This window comes from Glycine soja, chromosome 10 (genome assembly GCF_004193775.1).
Source record: "Glycine soja cultivar W05 chromosome 10, ASM419377v2, whole genome shotgun sequence".
Lineage (NCBI taxonomy): Eukaryota > Viridiplantae > Streptophyta > Magnoliopsida > Fabales > Fabaceae > Glycine > Glycine soja.
The window spans coordinates 6,151,158-6,172,909 of NC_041011.1; the positions used below are offsets into that span (position 1 = coordinate 6,151,158).

Below are 21,752 nucleotides of genomic sequence, written 5' to 3' on the forward strand. Positions count from 1 at the left end.
TATTGATTTTATATCGTATCATTAAATGCTTACTTACCCATACATGTATCTAATAATCTAATTATAAAAGTTAACGCATAAATGTTTTTTATTGACAAAATTGTTTATCAACATAAATTTCAGTATTTAATAATTACTGGTATTTAAAAATAACTAAATTCAAGTCTCTCAAAAGTAAATGTAAAAAATGAGAGAAAAGTTTATTACTTAGTAAGAGAAGTCACAGTAACACTCTCTAACCCACTATCCAGAGTACTACTATAAGTTAAAAAAAAATCTATAAAATTATAAGTAAAATTCATCAAATAAAAAATAAAACCTACACAATTTTGTAATTCAACAAATAATATATTAAAAAAGTGTGTTAAAAAATATTTAAACATTTCTCTTCATATAATTTCTTTACAATATTTTTATAAAAACATTTATTTTAAATTAGTTTTTTCATATAATTATCATATTCCATACTTTATATTTTTCTTCAATTATGAAATTTATTAAAATACAATGTTATTGTCAATATTGTTAACATTTTACAATATTTTATAAAATTATATTTATCTTTTCCTATAATGATCTTATTTTATACTTTTAAATTTTTCTTCAGTTATGAAATTAATTAAAATACATTGGTAGTGCAAATATTTTTACATTATTATTATTATTATATCATAAATTATCATAGAATTGAACATTATCTACTTTCATAATGATTATTACTCTAAAAAAATCATATTTAAGATAATTTCTAATTGGTTAGTAGTATAAAAATATTTACACATGCATCACAATTACATTTTTTATTACATAAATAATCAAAAAAATTTAAAAATGTAATTTCTCAAAATAAAAAACCACATTAATTTCTCAAAACATGTTATGTGTGTTTACTCTTTAACACATCCATTTATTTAACAGCACTTGTGCTTCTCATAAAGTTCAACTTGTATATGTGCTTTGTTGTCTTATAGTTGAGATCATTTTGTAAAACCAACAAATTTCCAATTAGAAAAGAAAACTCTTCTTCCAACAATATTTTTAACCTTGGGATGAGACTACATTTGATGGAAACATGTATCTTGATAGACTTCTATTTAAAAACTAGAAAAAAAAAATCAATGTTGATAACATGGAACCAAATTTTCTAGCACTTTGAAAATATAAGTTTGATTATCTAATCATTTAGGCATATCATTTAAACATAATTAGTTTTCATAGCATCCTTGAAGTCAAAAACATTCCAAAATAGACTACTCTAACTCTTATCCTCCACTCAATACTTCCATCAATAATGTCATCCACCAATGTAGTTTTTGGTGTCACCATACAAATTAAAAAAAAAAACTTTATGTGTGATCATTACCTAACATGTACTACACAATTGAAGAATAAATAAATGATGATATAATTTTTTTTTGTTTGTTTGTTTGTGTGTGTGTGTGTGTGAACCTTAAAAATAGTATAGTAGATGAATTATATGACATTAGAAACATTTATTAGTTTTATATAAAAAAAATTGTAGTATAATATGTTAGTTGAATAGTAATTGTTTCTTGTGTAAAATTCAAGAAATCATGATCATTGAATACAAAAGTTTAAACTAATTGAAAGTAAATAGATTATTGAATATTGTACTACTTAGGATTCGAAAGTACTTGTGGTCGATCAAGTAGTCTATTCAGATTCCAAATATTTAGCAGAATTATAGGTAAGAAAGAAACTTTATCTTCTAGCCCAAAGATAAAGATAACATCCCAAAACAACAAAGTATCAATTATTAGGGGAAAGATAAGCAATTACATTATCTTGAAGAGGAAAATTAAGATTAGATAGCTCTATCTGCTTTCTAGAAAGGGATTATCAGGATTCAATTAGATCATTTTGATTCCAAGTCATATATTAATGCTTGCATACTTTTGTGCCTCTAACTTGAGCATTGTAGTGTCTTTGCAAGTTGATTGATAATTTATAGTTTAGTATTTTTCTATTCTTTTTAGCTTATTTGACCTCTCTTGGTCTCTTATTTTTTTCACCTTAACTCAATTTTGGTCTTAGGCAAATTATTGAGCTCAATTGATAATTGTGGCTTATTTTCATATTTTTGTGCTTAATCGATATATCTGCCTTGTGCAGGACCTATGGGACACTACAGAACTCTAAATGGAATGTTAAGTAGTCCCTAGAAATTTAAGAAAAATATCCTCAATTTTGTCACAAGTAAGCCTGCGCCAATTTTACCATTTCGATGGTCAAAATCGACTTGGAAGTCAGAACCTCTGTACTTAAATAATTGGGCTAGGAATTTGGGCTTTGTTTTATGTAATTAGTTTAATTAGGTAGATTAGATGGACCTAATCAAGGCCCATCCATTCCTTCTGGGTAGTAACTATATATATTAGTGGAATTTAGTTAGTTAGTTAGTTCATTTTGTACAAAAACATATTTAGTTGCTTGTTGTGCAAGCTTTAGGATCAAAATCTTTTCTCTCTTTTTCTCTCAACTATTCTTCATTCTTCTTCCTCTTTTCACTTTTTTTCTTTTTTTTTTCTTGCACAAATTTCATGGTTTTTCCACTGGTGATGATCATGAAAGGCTAAACACTTAATCAATCCAAGGATCCACTCCAAGCAAGGTTGAATTTGAGTTCTAGTTAATATTTCTAATTTTATGTGAATGTTTAGGGTGTGTTTGGTTTGCATTTTCATTTTCTGTTTTCATTTTCTGTTTTTATTTTCTGAAAATTGTTTTCATTTTTAAAAGATTTGAATTCTGAAAACATGCTTGATTTGACTTCTTGTTTTCTATTTTCATGAAATAAAAATATTGAAAATTTATGATATATTGACTTCTTGTCTTTTTGTATTTTTAGATTTGCTTAAAATTACATTCATTGTCACCGCAATTTCATTTTAATCGAAATGAGGTTTCTGTTCTCAACTGAAAACGAAAATTTTTATTGTTTTCATTTTCTGGTTGTTTCCTGTCTTCATTTTCACTGAAAATGTTTTCAGAAATCCAACCAAATACATTTTCATTACCGTTTTCTGTTTTCAGTGAAAATGAAAATAGAAAACAACCAAACCAAACACCCCCTTATTTTTTTTCAATCCTATTTTCAATTTTCATGATTATGAATATGCTTAGGATTGAAAACGAATTAGGTTAGGGATTCCTTTCCTAATTTTGAACTTAATAACAGATTGTTTGGATGATATTCCAACCTAATTTATGATCTCAATAAATTTAGGGATTAATTCGATTGAACTAACTCTAATAACATTGATTGAACCTTCACAACTTGATCATTCTCTGCAGAACTGTAATAATCCATTTACATTGGTTTGGTGATTTGGATTGAAGACTTCGAATCTTTCTTACAACTTATTTGTGTAATTCTATTTGTGTTATGCAACTAAACTCTGATTCAGTTTAGATTTCATGTTTTTGTTTTGTGTTATCGCATTTCTTTCCGGTGCCTACCAACTATTCTTTGAAATTCCCCTTGTTTATAAGTGAATTAAAGTAGAAACCATATTGAATCATATCTCTGAGTTAACCTAAGTTAATCATGTACGACAAAATTTCCTAATTTTATTTGAAGCGATTCGACGGCCATCATCACAAGTACTCTTATCACTATTCGTGGAGAGACTCACAAAGGAGAACCATCATGGGTAGAACTTGTCAAATCCAGTAAGAACAAATACCAAAAACATAACTTTTATAACTAAATTTTATGTTCCTGCTTATTAAAGTACCTAATATGCTTGAACCGTCATGCACATAATATAATCATTCCTTGAAATTCTTCACATTCTTCTAACTAGTCTGTACTAGGTTGTCACACTTTCATTGGAATTTGTGACACCAATGAAGAAAAGTCTCCCTTTCTTTGAACCTTGATATTTTTCTCATAAGTAAAATAAAAAATATAAGAGATGCCCTTAAAAGACAAAATGAAGTGAGATTATAAAAAAGATTATCTATTATAGATATGCTATCATGAGAGTGACTTTTTATTGTGTAACTTTGAATTAAGTCTTGAGTTAATCAACCAATTAATATAGCACAATTATCCATTTTTGTAGAGAAGCTAAGAGTTTGAAGCAAAATGCCTACTTTGAGTTAATTACATTTCATTATCGAGTCCCCCACTTCATTAATATTTCTTAAATTACAAAACAAATAAATTTTTTATTTCTAAAACACTTGATTTAGGCAAGAATATTGTTTTCCCATATTTCCTTAGTTATATATGCTAATTTCTTAAAGAGACAACACCACCTATTATCCAAATGTGTCTATTGTAAGGTAGATGACAACACATAACAATAGCGTTGAATTGTTGTTGTCATGTCATATGGCTTGACAAGCTCAAACCTAAGTGGATGCATTGCAAGTAAATCTATCAACACAAATTTTCTAGACATACCTTTATAAATGAGTAAAGTTGTTACTCATTAATGCAAGCTAAGTACTATAAAAATGAAATGTGAACATTGTGACAACAACACAAACAATAGTGAATATATCAAAGAAAGAGTTTTTGATAGTTTAATTCAGGAAACAATCTAAGAGCTTGTGTTTTTCCTTGTACTAGAGTAACAATAGCCAACCTACAACAAATATTATTGAAAAAAAAAGATAGTAATATATAATTATATTTAAGGAGTCTACCAATTTCAATACACTAAAAAGAAAATTATATTTTAGTCATGAGTCAATGCTTTTGAACTTCCTCAATTTGACAAGAAATATATAAAAATATATATAGTTTACTGTTACTACTAGCATATATACGCCAATACAATATCGATAGAAGCAGAATGAAAAGCAAGGTAAAAAATAAATATAAACTCCTAACACCAATGAATTCAAAAACATTATTGTGAAAATTTTAAATGCATTTCACCTTCTCTTTTTTTTTCAAGAGAGCAAATCCCTATTGTTCAATTGCATAAAATCAAATAATACACTAATGTTGAAGAAAATAAAGTGATACTAACTACTAAGCACAACTTTTCTTAAGTGATACAAAGTAGAAATTAAAGGAAGTGCCCAATAAAAGGTGTCTAAGTAGAACTTTAGATAAGAATACAAATAAAAAAATATAGATTTTTTTTTAAAATAAAAAAGCTGAAGTTTTGTTAACTATCCTTTTTATTGGAGCCAAAAAACAAAAGACAAAAAAATGAATGGAGTTTACCTCTAAGGTCATCCATAGCGAAAGGCATAAAGATAATTATAACTTAGAAGGAACACACTAAAACTTTTCACTTTCGTTCAACTTGTCCATGCTGAGTTTCCTTGATATTGGAATTTATGGCACCAAAGATGAAGAAGGCCTGCCTTTTTTCTTTGAGACTTGATATTTTTCCATAAAAATTAAAGAAATGACAATTATGAGTACTACCCACAAAAAGACTAGATGAAGTGAAGTTATATAAAGGATTAGCAAGTTGCACAAATGTTGACTTAATAGTGACTTTTCATTGTACAACATTAAAAACATGTATTCACTTAATCATCGAATTAATATGGTACAACTATCCATTCTTGTAGAGAAACAAATTTAAAGCAAAATGTATGCATTAGTAATAGTTTTATAACATTAATACTTCATACTTACAACATAAATAATCTCTTGTTTAGACAAGAAAGTTGTTACCCTAGATTTTCTCACTTTTGTAAGGTCAAGATAAAGTAAACCACCAACTAATTCCTTAAATGTGGCAAGTGTTACCACTTTAGTCCCGAAATTTAACTAAATGAAAAAAATAACCCCCTCATTGTGTAAATTGCATTTCATGTTAATCTTGTAGTTGCCCCTATTAAATTTAGCTATTGTGACACATGGAACGTTATGTGTCAATGTGACATTAATCATAGCCCAAAAAGTAATACATGTGGAGAGGGACTAAAGGGACATAAACCGAGGCCAAATTGAAGTGTAAAAATGCATATTGGTTTACCCAAAATGATGATGCCATCCTCACCATATTTTCCCATTAGTTCTCTATTCAATCCATTTTGTCCATATCCTCCCACTTAATCAAAATCTACAACTTTGATCCAATTTTGTACAATAGGAGAATTCTCCCTCCACCACAATGGTCTAACTCCTTCTATTTCACTATGTTTTCCTCTCTCACAACCTTATCCTCTTATGCACCACACACACATCTTTCCCTTTCATACCCTTTGGTCTTCACCCCTCACTTAAACTTGGTCCTTCCGCTCCACCTTTTCCATAGGCACCTCCAATCGTTAGTCTATGTTGGTAACAATGATCGTGCCATCCACATAGTAAATGATTCTTCTTTCACCACCAAACATAAAAACTCCAATAACAAACTTTTCTAACCACACAACCCAGCATTCTCTCTCTCTCTCTCTCTCTCTCTAAGCAAATATTCTTACAACCTTTGCTTCATTTTAAGGTATTTTGCTAGAGTTATCTTTTCTTGGTAATTGAAGCTTGTTGAAACTAAGGACCTATGATTGGTGACAAACTATGGAAGGGGAGAGAAGGGATATGACTCATTATTCTTCTCCTTCAAAAAAATAGGAAAGTCGAGAAAATGGAAAAAAAGAAGTGAGCTAAGTACATTGTTTTACACTTTCAATTTGGTCATTGCTTATTTTACTCTGGTCGCTATCCACATGTACACATATGCTAGTCCAACTAAGGTCAATGACATGTTGTTACATAACTGGCCACATGGGCACACCATTAAGTTTAACAAATACTCCATTTGGAATTAAATATAAAACAACTAATTCATACACATTAAGAAAATTAGTTAGTATCATTTAATTTTGATAGTCTCAATAAAAAGTAACTCGTATTCTAAAGTACCCATTACATTTAATTGCATAAGAAAAAAATTGTTGAAAATAAAACTCTAATTAAATGATGGGTATTTTGGTGATGATATCATTAAAAATAAATTACACAAATCTCCCCTGAGGTATGAAAAAATTACACAAGCACCCCCCCTCCATTTTTAATCTCTACAAAACGCCCAAAATGTTCAACAATTGTTACACAAGGCTCCCCTCATTGATTAACACCGTTTAAATTTTTAACCGAAAGCAATCACGTGAAACTCATGCAACATTTAATGATTTCTTTTTCCTAAAATGCCTTTTCCTTGAACCTTAAAACATTAACCCTTTGAAAAAAAAAATTATAGTTTGCACAATTGCAGGCCACATTCTTTTCCAGCTTTAAGAAAGACGATGCATTCTCATGAGTGACCTTAAAATCCCTGATTAGCCTCTTCCTAACAATTACAAGGAAGTCTTGGCACAATATGACTGAGGACCCCATCTATGTCAATTTATAAACTTCTATTAAGTATGCGTGTCAGACTATCAATAAAATAGATGCTTCATATCTTTTACTTTTTTATAAAACAATTCCAATTCCACTGCCATAGAATCCATCATCATTCATTCAATAAGTATGTATAATTAAATTAACAAATGACCCGATTTACAAAATCAAATAGAATAAGCATTAAGAGACCTAAACAACACGGAGGAAACAAGGATTTTTATAGAAAAATCGCAAGCTAAAATGTCTCATGAATCTTAGAATTCACCAGGAAAATCCGCACCCCCAAATTGCATGAAACTCGCAAATTGCAACAACATAAAATCTTTTGAAGAAACAACAATCAAAGAAACATAGAGCTTCAATGCAACTGCTCATTCCATATCTTTGATTAATGCGGTTCAAAACACCTGACATAAAGATACTACCTCCTTAGATGGTGCCTCTTAGTCAATCTCCCCAACCCCTTTTCCATTTGCAATTTTGATCTGACAAGTAGTTGTTCCTCAACACCGCTAGCATTGATAGGGGCCCCACTTAGTCGTTACTCGGCACTGAGGAGAGGTATTGTCTGTTAGAGATGAGAGTTTCTCAGGCAAAAGAAAATGGTGTTTTAGTCTTTTAAACTAAGAGTTTTGTGAGTTATTGAAGCAGAGAGGTCAAAGTAATGTATTAAAATGGAGGAGAAACTTGTATAATTTTTTCAAACCTCAGAGAAAATTTGTGTAATTTACTCTATCACTAAATAGGAAGAAATTAATTAAAATTTGTTTATATTTTAGCCCATCATATATTTTTTTGCTTAGATTTCAATTCGGAGGTAATACCACTTAACAGAGGGATTAACATAAAAGAAGATTTAAACATTTAATAATATTTTTTTGTTTAATTAAATTCAGATATCAGAATGATAAACATGTCACATTTAAGAATTTAATAGTTTACTTATAGTTATCGTCTTTACAATAGTATATTGTTAGATTTTACAAATGTAAATAATTAACACAAATATTTTTTTGTTTTCACAAGATGTTAAAAAGGACGACTAGATACGAGGAAACATTACACTTATCTCATGCTAAAAGTAAAAGAACTATGCTCATATATATAACATCATTAATTAAGCAAAACAAAGATATGATGATCGAAGACATTGCCCCCAACTTGGCAAGAAAATCAGTGCAGTACCCTTATCTCCAAATTAAAAGTGCAACAACCTGCAATCCAATCTCTTTGCAATTAAATAATCTTTTATCACCCAAATTTCATTTCTTTAGTGATGATAAATATATATAGATCTCATCCTCAACCAGCTCGATTGTGTGATTTGACTCAGAGTAGCATACTACTTGATTAGAACCATTATCTCATCATACAAACTACAAAGCAAGGATTCTAGCCAACAAAATATTGGAAACTCCTCCCACATGTCCATAAAAACCTTTTATGAAAAAATTTCATAATGATCAACCAAAACTTGCACCATGCACATTTAAAATCTCATAATTATGTAAAGTTACTTGTTGGTATAAGTTTCATTAATTATTTCTACTAATAAAATTACTTGTTGGTACAAGTTTCATAATGACGTGTATGTAACGCTCTAGCGGAGCGCGTGATCATAATTCCACGTTCACCTCTATATACTGAATGGTCAATCCACCTTCGTCTGCGTGCATGCAAAATCCTCGTCACTCACTTACTCACTCATTTCCCTTTCTTCTACTTCCCCTCTCTTTGTATAACTCCCTCTCACCAAGATTTTCGTATAAAACGCCGTCGTTGAAGCTAGGGTTTTAGTAGCCACCTTTTTTCGATCTTTCTTTCTTTCTTTCGTTCGGTTCTTTACCACCGCTCCGTCGTTTTCCAATTCACCAATGGCGGTTCCCGCGACGGTCGCCGCCGTTCCGGCATCGCTTTACGTCGGAGACCTCCACCCTGAAGTCGTAGACCACCACCTCTTCGAGGCTTTCGCGGAGTTCAAGACCATGGATTCCGTTCGCGTCTGCAGAGACCGCGTCACAATGAAATCGCTCTGTTACGGTTACGTCAACTTCAAGTCTCAGCAAGATGGTATCTCTCTCTCTCTCTCTCTCTTTCTCTCTCTGAGACACGTATATATAATAATTAATAACATTAACGATTAACGGTTTCTGAGATAAATTGCATTGCAGTGTTTTCTTTATCGTTTCTTTGATTATTCTTTTGCGTTTATAGAGAGACAGAGAACTTTCATTTTTATTTACCGTTTCTTCGATTTATGAGATAAATTGCATTGCGTCTCTTTCTTTATCGTTTCTTCGATTATTCTTTTGTGTTTAGAGAGACAGAATTTTCGTTTTTTTTATTTATCGATTATTGCAATAATGTGGCAACGGAATAATGTACGAAACTAGCCAGCTAGCTGGTTTTTCGTTGCTTGGTACATAGTTTGATGTTTGAGATTTTGGTGGCTTCATTGATAATGGAGGGTTTATTGATACTGATAGTCTGATACTATCGTTGTTTTTGTAAAGAAACACTAATCTTGGAAGACTCCTGTGAGTTTAGCGTGTGGAAATGGGGGTAAAAACTAAAATTGTATAAAATGGTGTTTGAAATGTTGACATGCTTAATGGTGTAGGAAAAGGGTGGGGATAAAGGGAATTGACATTATGGGGTTTATCAGTGTGGATTTTGATTTGGTTGGCTGCATGTTGTTTAGTTATGTGTCGTAAAGGATCCAGACCAAGTTGTGTCACTGTCATAGTGTGTGGCTTGAAATTTGTAATTGTAATTTTTTATTAACTGCAAGATTTTTTCTCTTAAAAAATTAGAGCATATTGATTGTGAGATCTTAGAGAATCTTCAAAACAAGATGCTTACCTCAATTTCATTTTTTTAGTTTTATTTGTACTTGTGCTTTCTGGGGTTATTGTTGCCTTAGTGTGTTTATACTGTTGATGTAGTGTGATTCCACTAACCTTGATTTATTTATTGAGTAGCAATTCGTGCAATGAAGTTGAAAAACAATTCTTATCTGAATGGAAAAGTGATAAGGGTCATGTGGTCACATCCTGATCCTAGTGCAAGGAAAAGTGGCAGAGGGAATGTGTTTGTTAAGGTATATCTGCAGCTTTGGTATGAAATAGTTAAATCATTGTCTGGTTCGTTATCACTTGAAGTGAATTCTAATGGAAAGTTTCTGGTGTTCAATACCGTGGCAGAACTTAGCTGGATCCATAGATAATGCGGGGTTGCATGATTTATTTCAAAAATATGGGAATATTTTGTCCAGCAAAGTTGTCATGTCTGGGGATGGGAAGAGCAAAGGGTATGGCTTTGTTCAATTTGAGTCAGAGGAATCTGCAAATAATGCCATTGAGAAGCTGAATGGCTCTACTGTGGGAGACAAGCAGATGTATGTGAAACTCTCCATTATTTCAGGGCAAATGCCAGTAATGGAATTAAAAGTAGAAAGTTTTTATCAAAAAATATTATTAATGCACCCCACTATGATTTTCAGTGTATTTCCAATGTAATTTTCAATAAAACTTTTTATTGTTAATTCCTTAACCAGTGTCCTAAGCCAAACCCTTATGTTAAAGTTTTTCATCATCCATATATTCTTATGATTTGAAGTCTTTTGCATTTTGTGCCTTAAATTAATTACTGTCTTCACATTATTGCCTAGATTAAGTTTAATCTGATTCTGGTTCTTCTACTAGATATGTTGGGAAGTTTGTCAGAAAAGGTGACCGCATTTTGCCTGGCTATGATGCCAAATATACAAATTTGTACATTAAAAACTTGGACTCAGATATTACAGAAGCACTTCTTCAGGAAAAGTTCTCCTCTTTTGGAAAAATTATTAGCTTGGTTATATCAAAGGATGACAATGGGCTATCAAAGGGTTTTGCATTTGTGAACTATGAGAATCCTGATGATGCTAGAAAGGCGATGGAAGCAATGAATGGATTAAAATTTGGTAGTTTATTTACCCTTTTACTGTGCAGGTTGTTTATACACAAAATTGCCTTTTCTTGGCATTCTCCACATATTGTTGCCTTTTGATTTGTCCTAAGTAGGTTCAAAGAATCTGTATGTAGCTAGGGCACAAAAGAAGGCTGAACGTGAGCAAATCTTGCATCGTCAATTTGAGGAGAAACGTAAGGAACAAATATTGAAATATCAGGTAATCCCATGCCATTTGTTCTACATTTAACTGGTCAATTTCAGTTTTCTTAGCATGTCTTCATTTAACTTCCAGGCATCTAACTTGTATGTGAAGAACATTGATGACGATGTTACCGATAAAGAACTGCGAGATCTGTTTAGTTCATGTGGCACTATAACTTCTGTAAAAGTTATGCGAGATGACAAAGGGATAAGCAAGGGGTTTGGTTTTGTCTGCTTCTCCAACCCAGAGGAAGCTAATAAAGCTGTGAGGTCTTTTAATGGTGAGTTTTGCAGGTGTAATCCTGTAAGATAATAGGATTTGAATGTGACATGTTCTGTTTTTTTAGCTAGATTTGTGTTAGTACTATGAAACAGGATATAAATGCTTGATATAACATTTCAATAATAGAACACAAGACCTGTATGTTCTATTTATTGAATCACAAACTATTTTTTCTTGAAGTTTGGTTGATTGAAAGATCAGATATAATTTTTATGTTGTTTTCTTTGTAGTGATTTATTATTAATGTTCTGATCTTGAGAATTTACCCTTTAAAGATTTTTTTAATGATTTTAGAACACTTACATATAAGTCAGAATTCCGTTTAGGATCATAAAGTCTGCATTGCTTTTATTACGCTGTTTATGTTTTTAAGTTGATGCTATATGCCACAGGATGCATGTTCCACCGTAAACCATTGTATATTGCTATTGCTCAGAGGAAAATGGACAGGAAAACACAGTTGAATCTCCATTATGCACCGCAACAAACAGGATTGGATGGATCTTCAACTCCAGTTATCCCTGGTGGATTTCCACCTTACTTCTATCATAGTGTTGCTTCACAGATGTTTCAATCTGGGCTGTTGTATCAACCTCTGGGATTGAGGTCAGGATGGAGGGCTAATGACTCTGTGCCTCCCACTAGATCATTTCAACAATCACAGGTTCCTATTATGAGTGACAAATTTGCATGATAACTCGAAAAATAAATGTCTTCATTACTTCTTTTTATGATTCTTTTATATTTTTTATGGGTAAAGTAGACACTTCTTGGGAAAATATTTACCATTAAAGAATAAGTAGCCGCATCTTTATACAAAATCTAACTTTTATTCCTTCATGCAAAGTATTTAGTTGTATAAAATCTTCACTGAGGAAATGAAATTATTTTATTAGGAAAAACTAATCCTGATTTGATGATACCTTTAATGAGCCTTATATATGATTTTTTTTCTCTCTTCCACAGGTTCCTAACTTTACTAGGCATCATAGGCAAAACAGGAGCAGGATGAATGGGAATGTGAATTCACTGGGAAAAGCTCACTCTGGTGTATATATCCCGCAATACTATCAGGCAGTAGAGTACTTGGCAGGTTTGCTTCTTTTTCTTCCCCCTTTTATGTACTGAACATAAATCCAAAGATGTCACATTCTGTTTATAGTACTAGAGTTCTGTATGGCACATTCTCTATACAAGATGATGCTACTGCCACTTGTTTCATATAAGTTTATAACTTACTAGGAAGTACGCTCATTTTTGTCATATTGGTTTTATAAACCAAAAAAAACAAAATCTTTGGTGAAAATGAGGATGAAAAGATGGAAGGCAGGAGATGATTATATGAAAAACATGTGAAACTTATAAAAACTGCTCCAAAAATATTCAGAAATAAACTTAAGATGAAAATTATCAAATTTTGTTTTTCAAGTAGTAGTATTTGTTTCGTAAGTTTAAAATTGTGAAGACAGTTTATTCCTTTGAATTCTTGATTGCAACGATATATTTATTATGTTACTTGTACAGTCTAGTGTAGCTGCAAAGATTCTTGAAGAGACTTTCTGCATAAGTGAAACAAGCCGTGCAAGTGAGATGTTACCAGTTTGGAGCTTAGATCATGCGTGGTTGAAGCTTTTCCAAGAACTGAGATATCTGATAAATGATTTTTTACATCTCCTGAACCTTTACGGTATATGTTCTATAGTCTATTTTCTTGTTAAAAAAAACCCGGAAAATAGTGAATATTGATGATGTTAACGGGGATAAATTTTGCTTTGAATTTCGATTACATGGATAAACTTGATTCTTGTATGATTTTTCATCCTACATTTTTTTGTTAAAATGAAAAGAAAAGTTCGTCTTTTTGTCAATTTTTCCAATTGCCATTTGGGCAAGCTTGGGAAGGTGTACTCCATTATAAAATGGTTAAAGAACCTAATACATGTGATACAGTTCTGAATCCTATATATCTTATTTGGGTTGCAAGTGGAGAGAGAGATAAATCAATTTATTATCACATTCTTAATCGTAGATAAATTAACATTTTAAAGTTTTAAAGTACTTATTATCAATATTAAATCATTGCATTAACCTTCAACTATCTTTACTGGAGTCCTGCAGAACCAAAAATCATCGAAATTAAAACTACAGAATTACTATAAGATATAGGAATAAAGAAAATTTCTGACATCGTTACTTACCCGAATGGACTTTGTTTGATAGAAAGCAATTCAATGTCCAACTGCAGTCCGAAAATAGCAAACGGTAAATTGTATTTTGAAGAGAAAATCCACTTTAACAAGAGAACAATAGAATAAAATACTGCACAGCAATAGACAGAGAGCTTTGAAGATAATAAATGTAGGAAGACTTCACCATTCCTTATGAACAAGTTTTCTATTTGGGTTAACAGTTATTTTATACTTTTGATTACAGAACCTGATATCTAGTGTAGGAAGGGATAGGTTAAAGTGGAGGGGGTAAGGGTTTGGTTGGGTGAAAGTGGTTACTTTTTACTTCAAACGTGCTTTTTAACTAAAGCAATTTATTGAATGCCAGTGAAACACAGGTTTTCAGCAGGCTTCGGGGTTCATGAAAACTTGTGTTTTACTTAGAAAGAGCACCTTAACAACCAAGCTGATTAAATTTTGATTAAACTGTTTTATTATCAGAAGGTTGCAGTCAAATCAGAGAAGAAACCAAAAGAGCACTTTAGACTTGAACAGTAAAAGGTTGGAATCAGTCTTGCAGTAGGAGAACAAGGATACGCAGTATTAATTGAAGCATCAACTTACTGTAACAAAATCTAAACAAAAAGATCAGAATAATTCACCTCTATTGTTGAATTGGGAGGGATTTCTTGGACTCCTTTGCTTCCATAGGCAAGTTCAGGAGGAACAATTAACAGTCGCTGCAGAAAACTAACTGAATTAATGCTTGATGAAATATACGAGCCAACCTAAAATCTAAACAATTTCCACCCCTTCCAAGCAAAATTATTTACACATGCTGAAAATAGTTTCTGAGCTTAAAATATTTAGTGAGATGTCAAGAACTCACCCAACTTGTAAATCTATAATCTTAAGGTCTAGCCGTCAAGGGGCACAATAAAACTCTGTAGTTTAAATATTTTAATATATAAAATCTTTGAATACTTATATGACAATAAAATATACAAAGATAAAGCAAAACAAAACATAAACTATAGTAGTATAAATTCCAATTCATTGTAGTTGTTCAGCAGTGCGGTGCCCTTAGACTTAGAAGAGGCCAAAAGGACTATGAAGCTTCCCATCAAATTGGATAAAAGGATTTGTAGATTTCACACATTATTTTAATGATTGCCAATATTTTCAATGACATTCTTAACAAAACAGAGACTTGCTTCTTGAATATGTTCTCACCTGGCCTCCTACCCGCATGCCTTGTACTCCTAAATCCAACCCTTTAAGGACTGTTCCCCTCTCAGATTGGCCTACATCAAATCCATAGGGCTGCAATAATTTAAGCATGTCCTCATCAAACCACAAGCAAATTTTCCAACAAAAATGTATCATACATTTATACGTTATGATCATCCAGAATTTTCTGTAATTGTTATCAATTATCATTATGCAACAAGGAAAAGACAGAGAATCAAAACTCTTATTGTCAGGAAACAGGTGGACACACTTGCATGCAATAAACATGTAGATATTTCGGTGTGACTGAGTTAATGTGCAGCAATAATATGCAAAAATAAAATACATTACAACATGCCTACAATTGCTCATTGCGTAATTGTGATCAAACATATGCCTATTAGTATTATATCTAATTTTGAATCTAAATATTCATAGGTGATCCAAGCCAAGGTTGAGCTTTTTTCACAGATCAAGACCACTACCAGTTAGTCCACTAGGCAATATAGTTTACTTAACGTAAATGTGGACATAATTTTTGTCCCAAGAGGTGTACAAGAGGAACTGCCTTGTTTATACAAGGAATAACCTGTTCACTCACAACAGAGGATAAATAGTTTTTTGAAACTGAATATCTTACAGAAATAATGGAAATGATAGGGTTCATTTTCTCATGTCTATTTGATGTTTCCAAACTGCTATACTAATTGACCTTAATAAGGTAACATACAAAGAGTTTACAATTTGGCAGGGTTATTAGGAAAATACCGTTCCTCCTCCAACGCCCATTCCTTGTCTACTAGTCATAAAGGTGATACTCTTCCATTTGGCAACATAGTGAATCTACAATATGATAATCTCATTATATCTGAATTTTGATTAATAATAGTTAATGACTAATAAATTGCACTTGCAAATGAAAAATTGAGAATGGGGGCTGGGGCCGGGGGGGTGGAACTGGTAACATCAGTTGATATGAATGCATATGCCAGCCTATCAGAATTAAAGACAGAAAATTGCATAGTAATCTTCTGCCAAAATGAATCAGGTGCAATCCCTTTATTTTTACAATTCAATGAATTTGTATGATAAACAACTCGATAAAATATTACTTGAGACATCTCAGACTTTGATCTAGTAGTCATCAGACCATGTAATTCTGGACTGGAGGGCATCAAAGTTGACAATAACCAATGGCCAACAAATTTAAGTTTCTGATTGTTAAATCTTTTGGTTCTTTTAACCTCTCAGATCAAGGCTTGTTGCCTATTGGTCCAAAACCTCAGTAGATGTAGCATTGACAATCCATGTTATGTAAATTTCAATCCTCAGAATACATAATATCTGCTTAATTCTTAAGTACCAGAATATGCATTCATCAGTTTCACTGGTGAAAACATTGACAAGCTTTGAGTACTGTGACAGTTTCCTCTTCAGAAAAGTTCTTGAGGTGGTACTAAAAAAACCAAACTATATGGTAATCCCACACATTTAGTTAATAACATGATGAGTCAACTCTATATAACATGCAAAACACTGATGAGTGAAACATATTTAACTGAGTCACAACCGTACTGCAACACGGGATCCCTTTTTAGCCTCAGCTCCATTCCCAACCTTCAAATCATAGTACCTGAAGATATCACACTTTCATCACACAGCAGCCTCCAACTAGCAATACACATCTTAAAAGTGAAATCAACAAAAAAAAAATAGTGTGAATTGTGAAAGTTTAAATGGAAGATAAACCAAACTTAAGACTAGTCTGCAAAATGCTGCAAACCAAAAAAAAGTGACAGATTCTGTTTGTCAAAGTTAAAGAAAACTTAAATTAATGTACTAAATGGAGGAATTCATCCATGATGATGTCTATTTGAAGGGCTTTAACACACTTTAGTCGCCAGAATATGATACTAAAACAAAAGTTAGAAAGATTAACAAGTTAACATAAACTCACTTCAAACCATTGGGCAAGGTTGTATAATCACTTTCAGGAATTTTGGCTCCCCTTAGCTGCAGAAAACAAAAGAGTGGAAAATTCCAATTAATACTCGCTTTTCAGAACAATCATTTTCTCTTACTTTTTCTCATTAATAAAAGGAGAATAATGAGGACACATACAGCTCTTCTACTTGTGCTAACAGCTCCAGCCACATCACATGCATAGACTCCAACAACTAACATTAGATAAACACACTTAAGGAAGCCACAACAACATGGAATGGAACATTGAACATAGAAAGAGAATTTTGGAAGATAGTTAACTAATAACTTATAACTAACCAGTTGTGAGGAGACAACTGAGTAATGCTCTCCTTCCTTCAATACTTAAAGACACCGTAACTGGTTCAGCAGCAATTTTATTTGTGGAAGAATGTGAGCAGTGGCATGGTAACCACCTATATGAACCTTTGTTGTTAAGTCTTTTGTGTGTTCCTGTGGAGTTAAGGAATTGCCTCAGCTTAGTATGGATAGAAAAAAGTACATGGAGAAGCAGAGAAGAGAGAAGTTACTTGTCAAGGTAAGGGGGCAATTGAGAATCATAGGATGGTGCTGATGGTGGAAAACAGAGAGTTTCATGGTGTTGGATTGTTGGTTTGGTTGATACTTTACTGCGATATCAGAATTATGTTTAGTTAGCTCCTTTTTTTATTTTTTGATTTGGTTACAGAGGAGAGAGAGAGAGAAATATTGAGAGGATAACGTGGTTGATTCCATCCACAATTTTGAAGCATTCAGAAAATCACAGGTTTTGACTTGCTTTACATCATAGAGTATTGGGTTATTCATATGATTGATATTTTGATTTTTTTTTATTAGTATGTTATTGGTATACGAGAGTATAGGTGTTTGCTTTTAATGGATTCTTTTCCTTTTTCAATTTTTTTTTTCAAAAACTTAAATTTAAAATCTTATTTAAAAAGATCAAATTTAATATCACTTAAATCAACTATTTATTGATATATAATTAATATTGATATGTCACCAACAAACCATTGGAGTAAAATTTGAGTGCCAATATGCTCAAAATCTTAATGGATTCGGTAGTTTATAATTCATATAATGGGAAATTTCTAATATATGGTATATTCTGGAAATTTAAAACAAAGACAATACCAATACGCGATTTTCTTATTTTCGGAAATCTAAACAGATTTTTGTCTAGGACGAGGAAGATTTTACAAAGATCCCACATAACAACAAAAAACAAATCCAACATCAAAAATAGAAAATGAATTCACTATATCTTTTGATTTATTCAATAGTTTTCTTTTGCATATGAAATTAATTAGCTCAACTTTTTACCATCTTTATTTTCTTTATCAAGAAGTGTGAAAAAAAAACTACATAAAAGTTGAATTTTTAATATTTTACTGGGTATTCCATCAATATAACTGTGAGATTAATCCTTAAGTTAGGAGTGATCATCGTTATTAAACTCTCGAGTTAACTTACTAACTCTTACGATACGAGTCCATTTACCCTCTGTGAGTTGACTCGTGTGTAAAACTCTATTTTTAGTAGACTGGATAGACTTTATAAACTCTAAGTAAACTCGATAGACTTTCGAGTTTATCATCAAGTTAATGAGTCAATAAGTTAAAAAATTAGACCAAAATATAAGTCATATATTATGGGCTGTTTTCTGTCTGTTTAATGTTCAACATACCTTCATTTAATGTGTTGTTCCTAAATAAAAAAAAATCACCTTTAATAACATCAAACTCTTGTTCTCTAATAACATGAAACTTCCGATGGGAATGATTACCACTACTATAACATCTGCAAGTTATTATCTAGTAATGATGCATTACTAGACTTGATTATTTAAGTAGTATGAAATTTATGATTTACTATTTTACTTTATTATATTGTTGAAATATTTATTTGGTATGTTATTTATAGATATTTTGTAATTATTTTTATATGAAGTGGACTCTTACGAGTCTTCGAGTCGAGTCTATAAAATTCTTACGACTTTACGTAAACTCTTAAGTTTGATAACCTTGGGAGTGGTGATTACTGATTAGGAAGAAGTAAATTCTCGTAAGAACGACTATTCCAATAAATATTGATTTGCAAATCATAACACTTGTACAAACACCGATCTGGCTTCCCTGCTGTTTCTTTCTAAGTTGTCCCTGTGCTGCCCATTCAAAACGACTTCGTATAACAATTGTGTTAATATTTAATCGTGAACTCACTCCATAAAAATCATGAAAACGGTATCATTTCAAAGGGACAACACAGGGACAATTTGAAAAGAGACAGCAGAAAAGCCAAGTCGATTTCTAACCATATGAATCGAGTCCCGGTAACATAAATAGTTGACATGGACATAAATTTAAGATTATATTGACATTGGCATTGACATAATCACCTTATACTTAAGATTATTTATTCTTTCAATTAAGCTGACCCTAAAATGTAATCTTTGAACATGCCAAATCTACCAAGTAATTTGTCTAGTTTGTGCATATTTGGTCTTGCTGCAAAGTATCACGTCTCTCAATATAAGCGTATATGTTTCATTCTTGCTTTAGAATTAATTCTAGGTTAGCATTCATTCATTCTGAAATTTAGAGCAGATTGATACATAGTTAATGAAAACGACTCATTTGTTTAATAAAGTCCGAATGCCTTGCAGAAATGTACAAATTATTATGAAATGGCGTCACCATTTATTTTGCAACAAACTCAGTGTCACTGCTTCTAAACCAACATCCAAGTTTCTTTATTTGTCTAGTATCAATTGCTATATTGTGATGGTCAAAACTTAGAGCCAGTTCTTAAGGTGTTTCTTTTGTGCTGTTTTTCAATCAAAGTCTTATTTTCGAAACACCAATTCTGATTGAAAAACAACATAAAAATACTTAAAAGAAACTGTATCTAAGTTTTGTTCTACTATGATCATGACTTGGTCTAATTACCTTTTGACTTTTTTTTAAAGGGAAGAGTTGCTATGGTATTTTGATTCAAGCACTAGAGCAGAACCTTACACTTGGAGGAACTTGTGGTTTCTTTGATCCATAGGAACCAGAATGCATATCAAGGCACTTTATTTCAGGCTTCACTCTTACCTTTTCACTTCCTTCAACCCACCTCTTGAGCCTCTTAAGCAACTTTCTCCTTTTGGAAGCAGCATGATCACCATGAGCAGAAGAACCATTTTGATGCTCCAAAAGGGAATGATGCAATTCATGCTCTGACTCATATTTCACAACTCCTAAGCCTCCTTCAAATTCCACTTCTTCATGATCTCTATCTTGCTCATGTTGTTCTTCATAGTGCCTCATCAACTCTTCCCTTAAGCAAGCATTGACCCTCCTCAGATGAATCAGCTCTTCAATTTCAGTTGCGCGATCCTTCTTGATTTCCTCCAATTCACTGAGAACCTTGGTGTAGTCCTCCTTATTCACATCTCTTGATTCAACCTCCAAATAGTATTTCAAAGGTTTTCTATGCATCTTTTCCTTGTCTAACTTAGATGCATACGCTTCTGCGGTTTCAAGCTTCTTCACAACCTCGTCCTTCTCATCCTCCAATTGTTCCAAAATCCTTTGTAGCTCCATGATTTCACCCTCTAACTTGTTAATAACACATACCCTTGTTTGCAAGGCATCATGGTTTCTCAATATCTCTTCTTCTTTCTCTTTGATCTTCAAAGCCTGACACTTTATCAAACGAGATTTGGCCTTTGAGTCCCTAAGTAGCCTTTGAACCCTCCTTTGAAGCACCCTATTCTGTGATTTCCAATATTGATGCTCTTCAACAACACTCATGTATTGGACTACAAAACTCTCCAACCTCTTAGTCTCGGTCTCTATCGACGAAATCTCTTTACTCAAGAACTCAGCGCGATCATTCTCCAAAGACAACATGTTTTTGACATCTAGAAGCAAAGATTCTTGTTCCTTCATTTCACAATACAGCTCAAACTGCAAACGCAAGGCCAATTCCCTCATTTGAAGTCCTTCAATTTGGCTTCTTAGGCTAGTGATCTCTTGTTCCAAACAACAGTTGTTGTGATCATGGATCACCAAGCTCCCAGAAAGAACACTGCTATTCATGGGAGAAAATGATGATTCTTCATATTTAATAGAAGAAAGATTGTGAAGAAAGCTTTCTTCATGTTTTGTTCCTTGATGACAAGTGATTTTTGGAGAAACACACTCTTTTTCTGGTGAAGAAAAAACTTTGGTAGATAAGTTTTTCTTTGCAACAATCCATGCATAGATCAAACCAGCCAAAGATACAGCCAAGGGAACACCAGCTTTGAGGAGGATTACTGGCTTCAGATTCTCTGCCTTCAGTGCTGTGAGTCCCATTCAGAATAAAGAGAGAGAAATTTCAATTGAAAACTATGTCAACAAAATGTGAATTTTGATCCTTCTTATGGTGCCAATGGTTTGAAGAAAGTTGCATAATTTTGTTTACTTTACTTGGTTGTCCATTGTTTATAGGAATAGTGATGTGTGTGTAGCTTTTTGAGCACTCCAAGAGGCCTTCTAAGGCACCATCAACCCCTCCTCGTGCTCTAAGGAATCTGATTCCTTTCCGTGTCAATCAATTG

The 21,752-nt window shown here is 32.3% G+C and overlaps 3 protein-coding genes across 3 annotated transcripts; 1 reads left to right on the forward strand and 2 right to left on the reverse strand.

The window, feature by feature from the left end:
• Positions 1–9,023: 9,023 nt before the first annotated feature.
• LOC114369246 (polyadenylate-binding protein 7-like) lies at positions 9,024–13,589 on the forward strand. The gene is made up of 9 exons (XM_028326436.1): positions 9,024–9,412; positions 10,324–10,442; positions 10,546–10,739; positions 11,047–11,306; positions 11,407–11,513; positions 11,589–11,778; positions 12,173–12,444; positions 12,747–12,873; positions 13,305–13,589. Exons 1-9 carry the CDS (start codon positions 9,217–9,219, stop codon positions 13,307–13,309), a joined length of 1,470 nt encoding a protein of 489 aa, XP_028182237.1. The 5' UTR covers positions 9,024–9,216; the 3' UTR covers positions 13,310–13,589.
• Positions 13,590–13,725: 136 nt separating this feature from the next.
• Positions 13,726–17,908, reverse strand: LOC114369247 (peptidyl-prolyl cis-trans isomerase FKBP16-4, chloroplastic-like). Its single transcript, XM_028326437.1, has 10 exons — positions 17,692–17,908; positions 17,462–17,614; positions 17,300–17,355; positions 17,136–17,191; positions 16,754–16,811; positions 15,947–16,021; positions 15,182–15,271; positions 14,611–14,688; positions 13,979–14,019; positions 13,726–13,892 (listed from the first exon to the last, which is right to left on the reverse strand). The coding sequence occupies exons 1-10, from the start codon at positions 17,756–17,758 to the stop codon at positions 13,865–13,867; spliced, it is 702 nt and encodes a 233-aa protein (XP_028182238.1). The 5' UTR covers positions 17,759–17,908; the 3' UTR covers positions 13,726–13,864.
• Positions 17,909–19,779: 1,871 nt separating this feature from the next.
• On the reverse strand, positions 19,780–21,752 carry LOC114369940 (protein CHUP1, chloroplastic-like). Its single transcript, XM_028327222.1, has one exon. It carries the CDS (start codon positions 21,505–21,507, stop codon positions 20,155–20,157), a length of 1,353 nt encoding a protein of 450 aa, XP_028183023.1. The 5' UTR covers positions 21,508–21,752; the 3' UTR covers positions 19,780–20,154.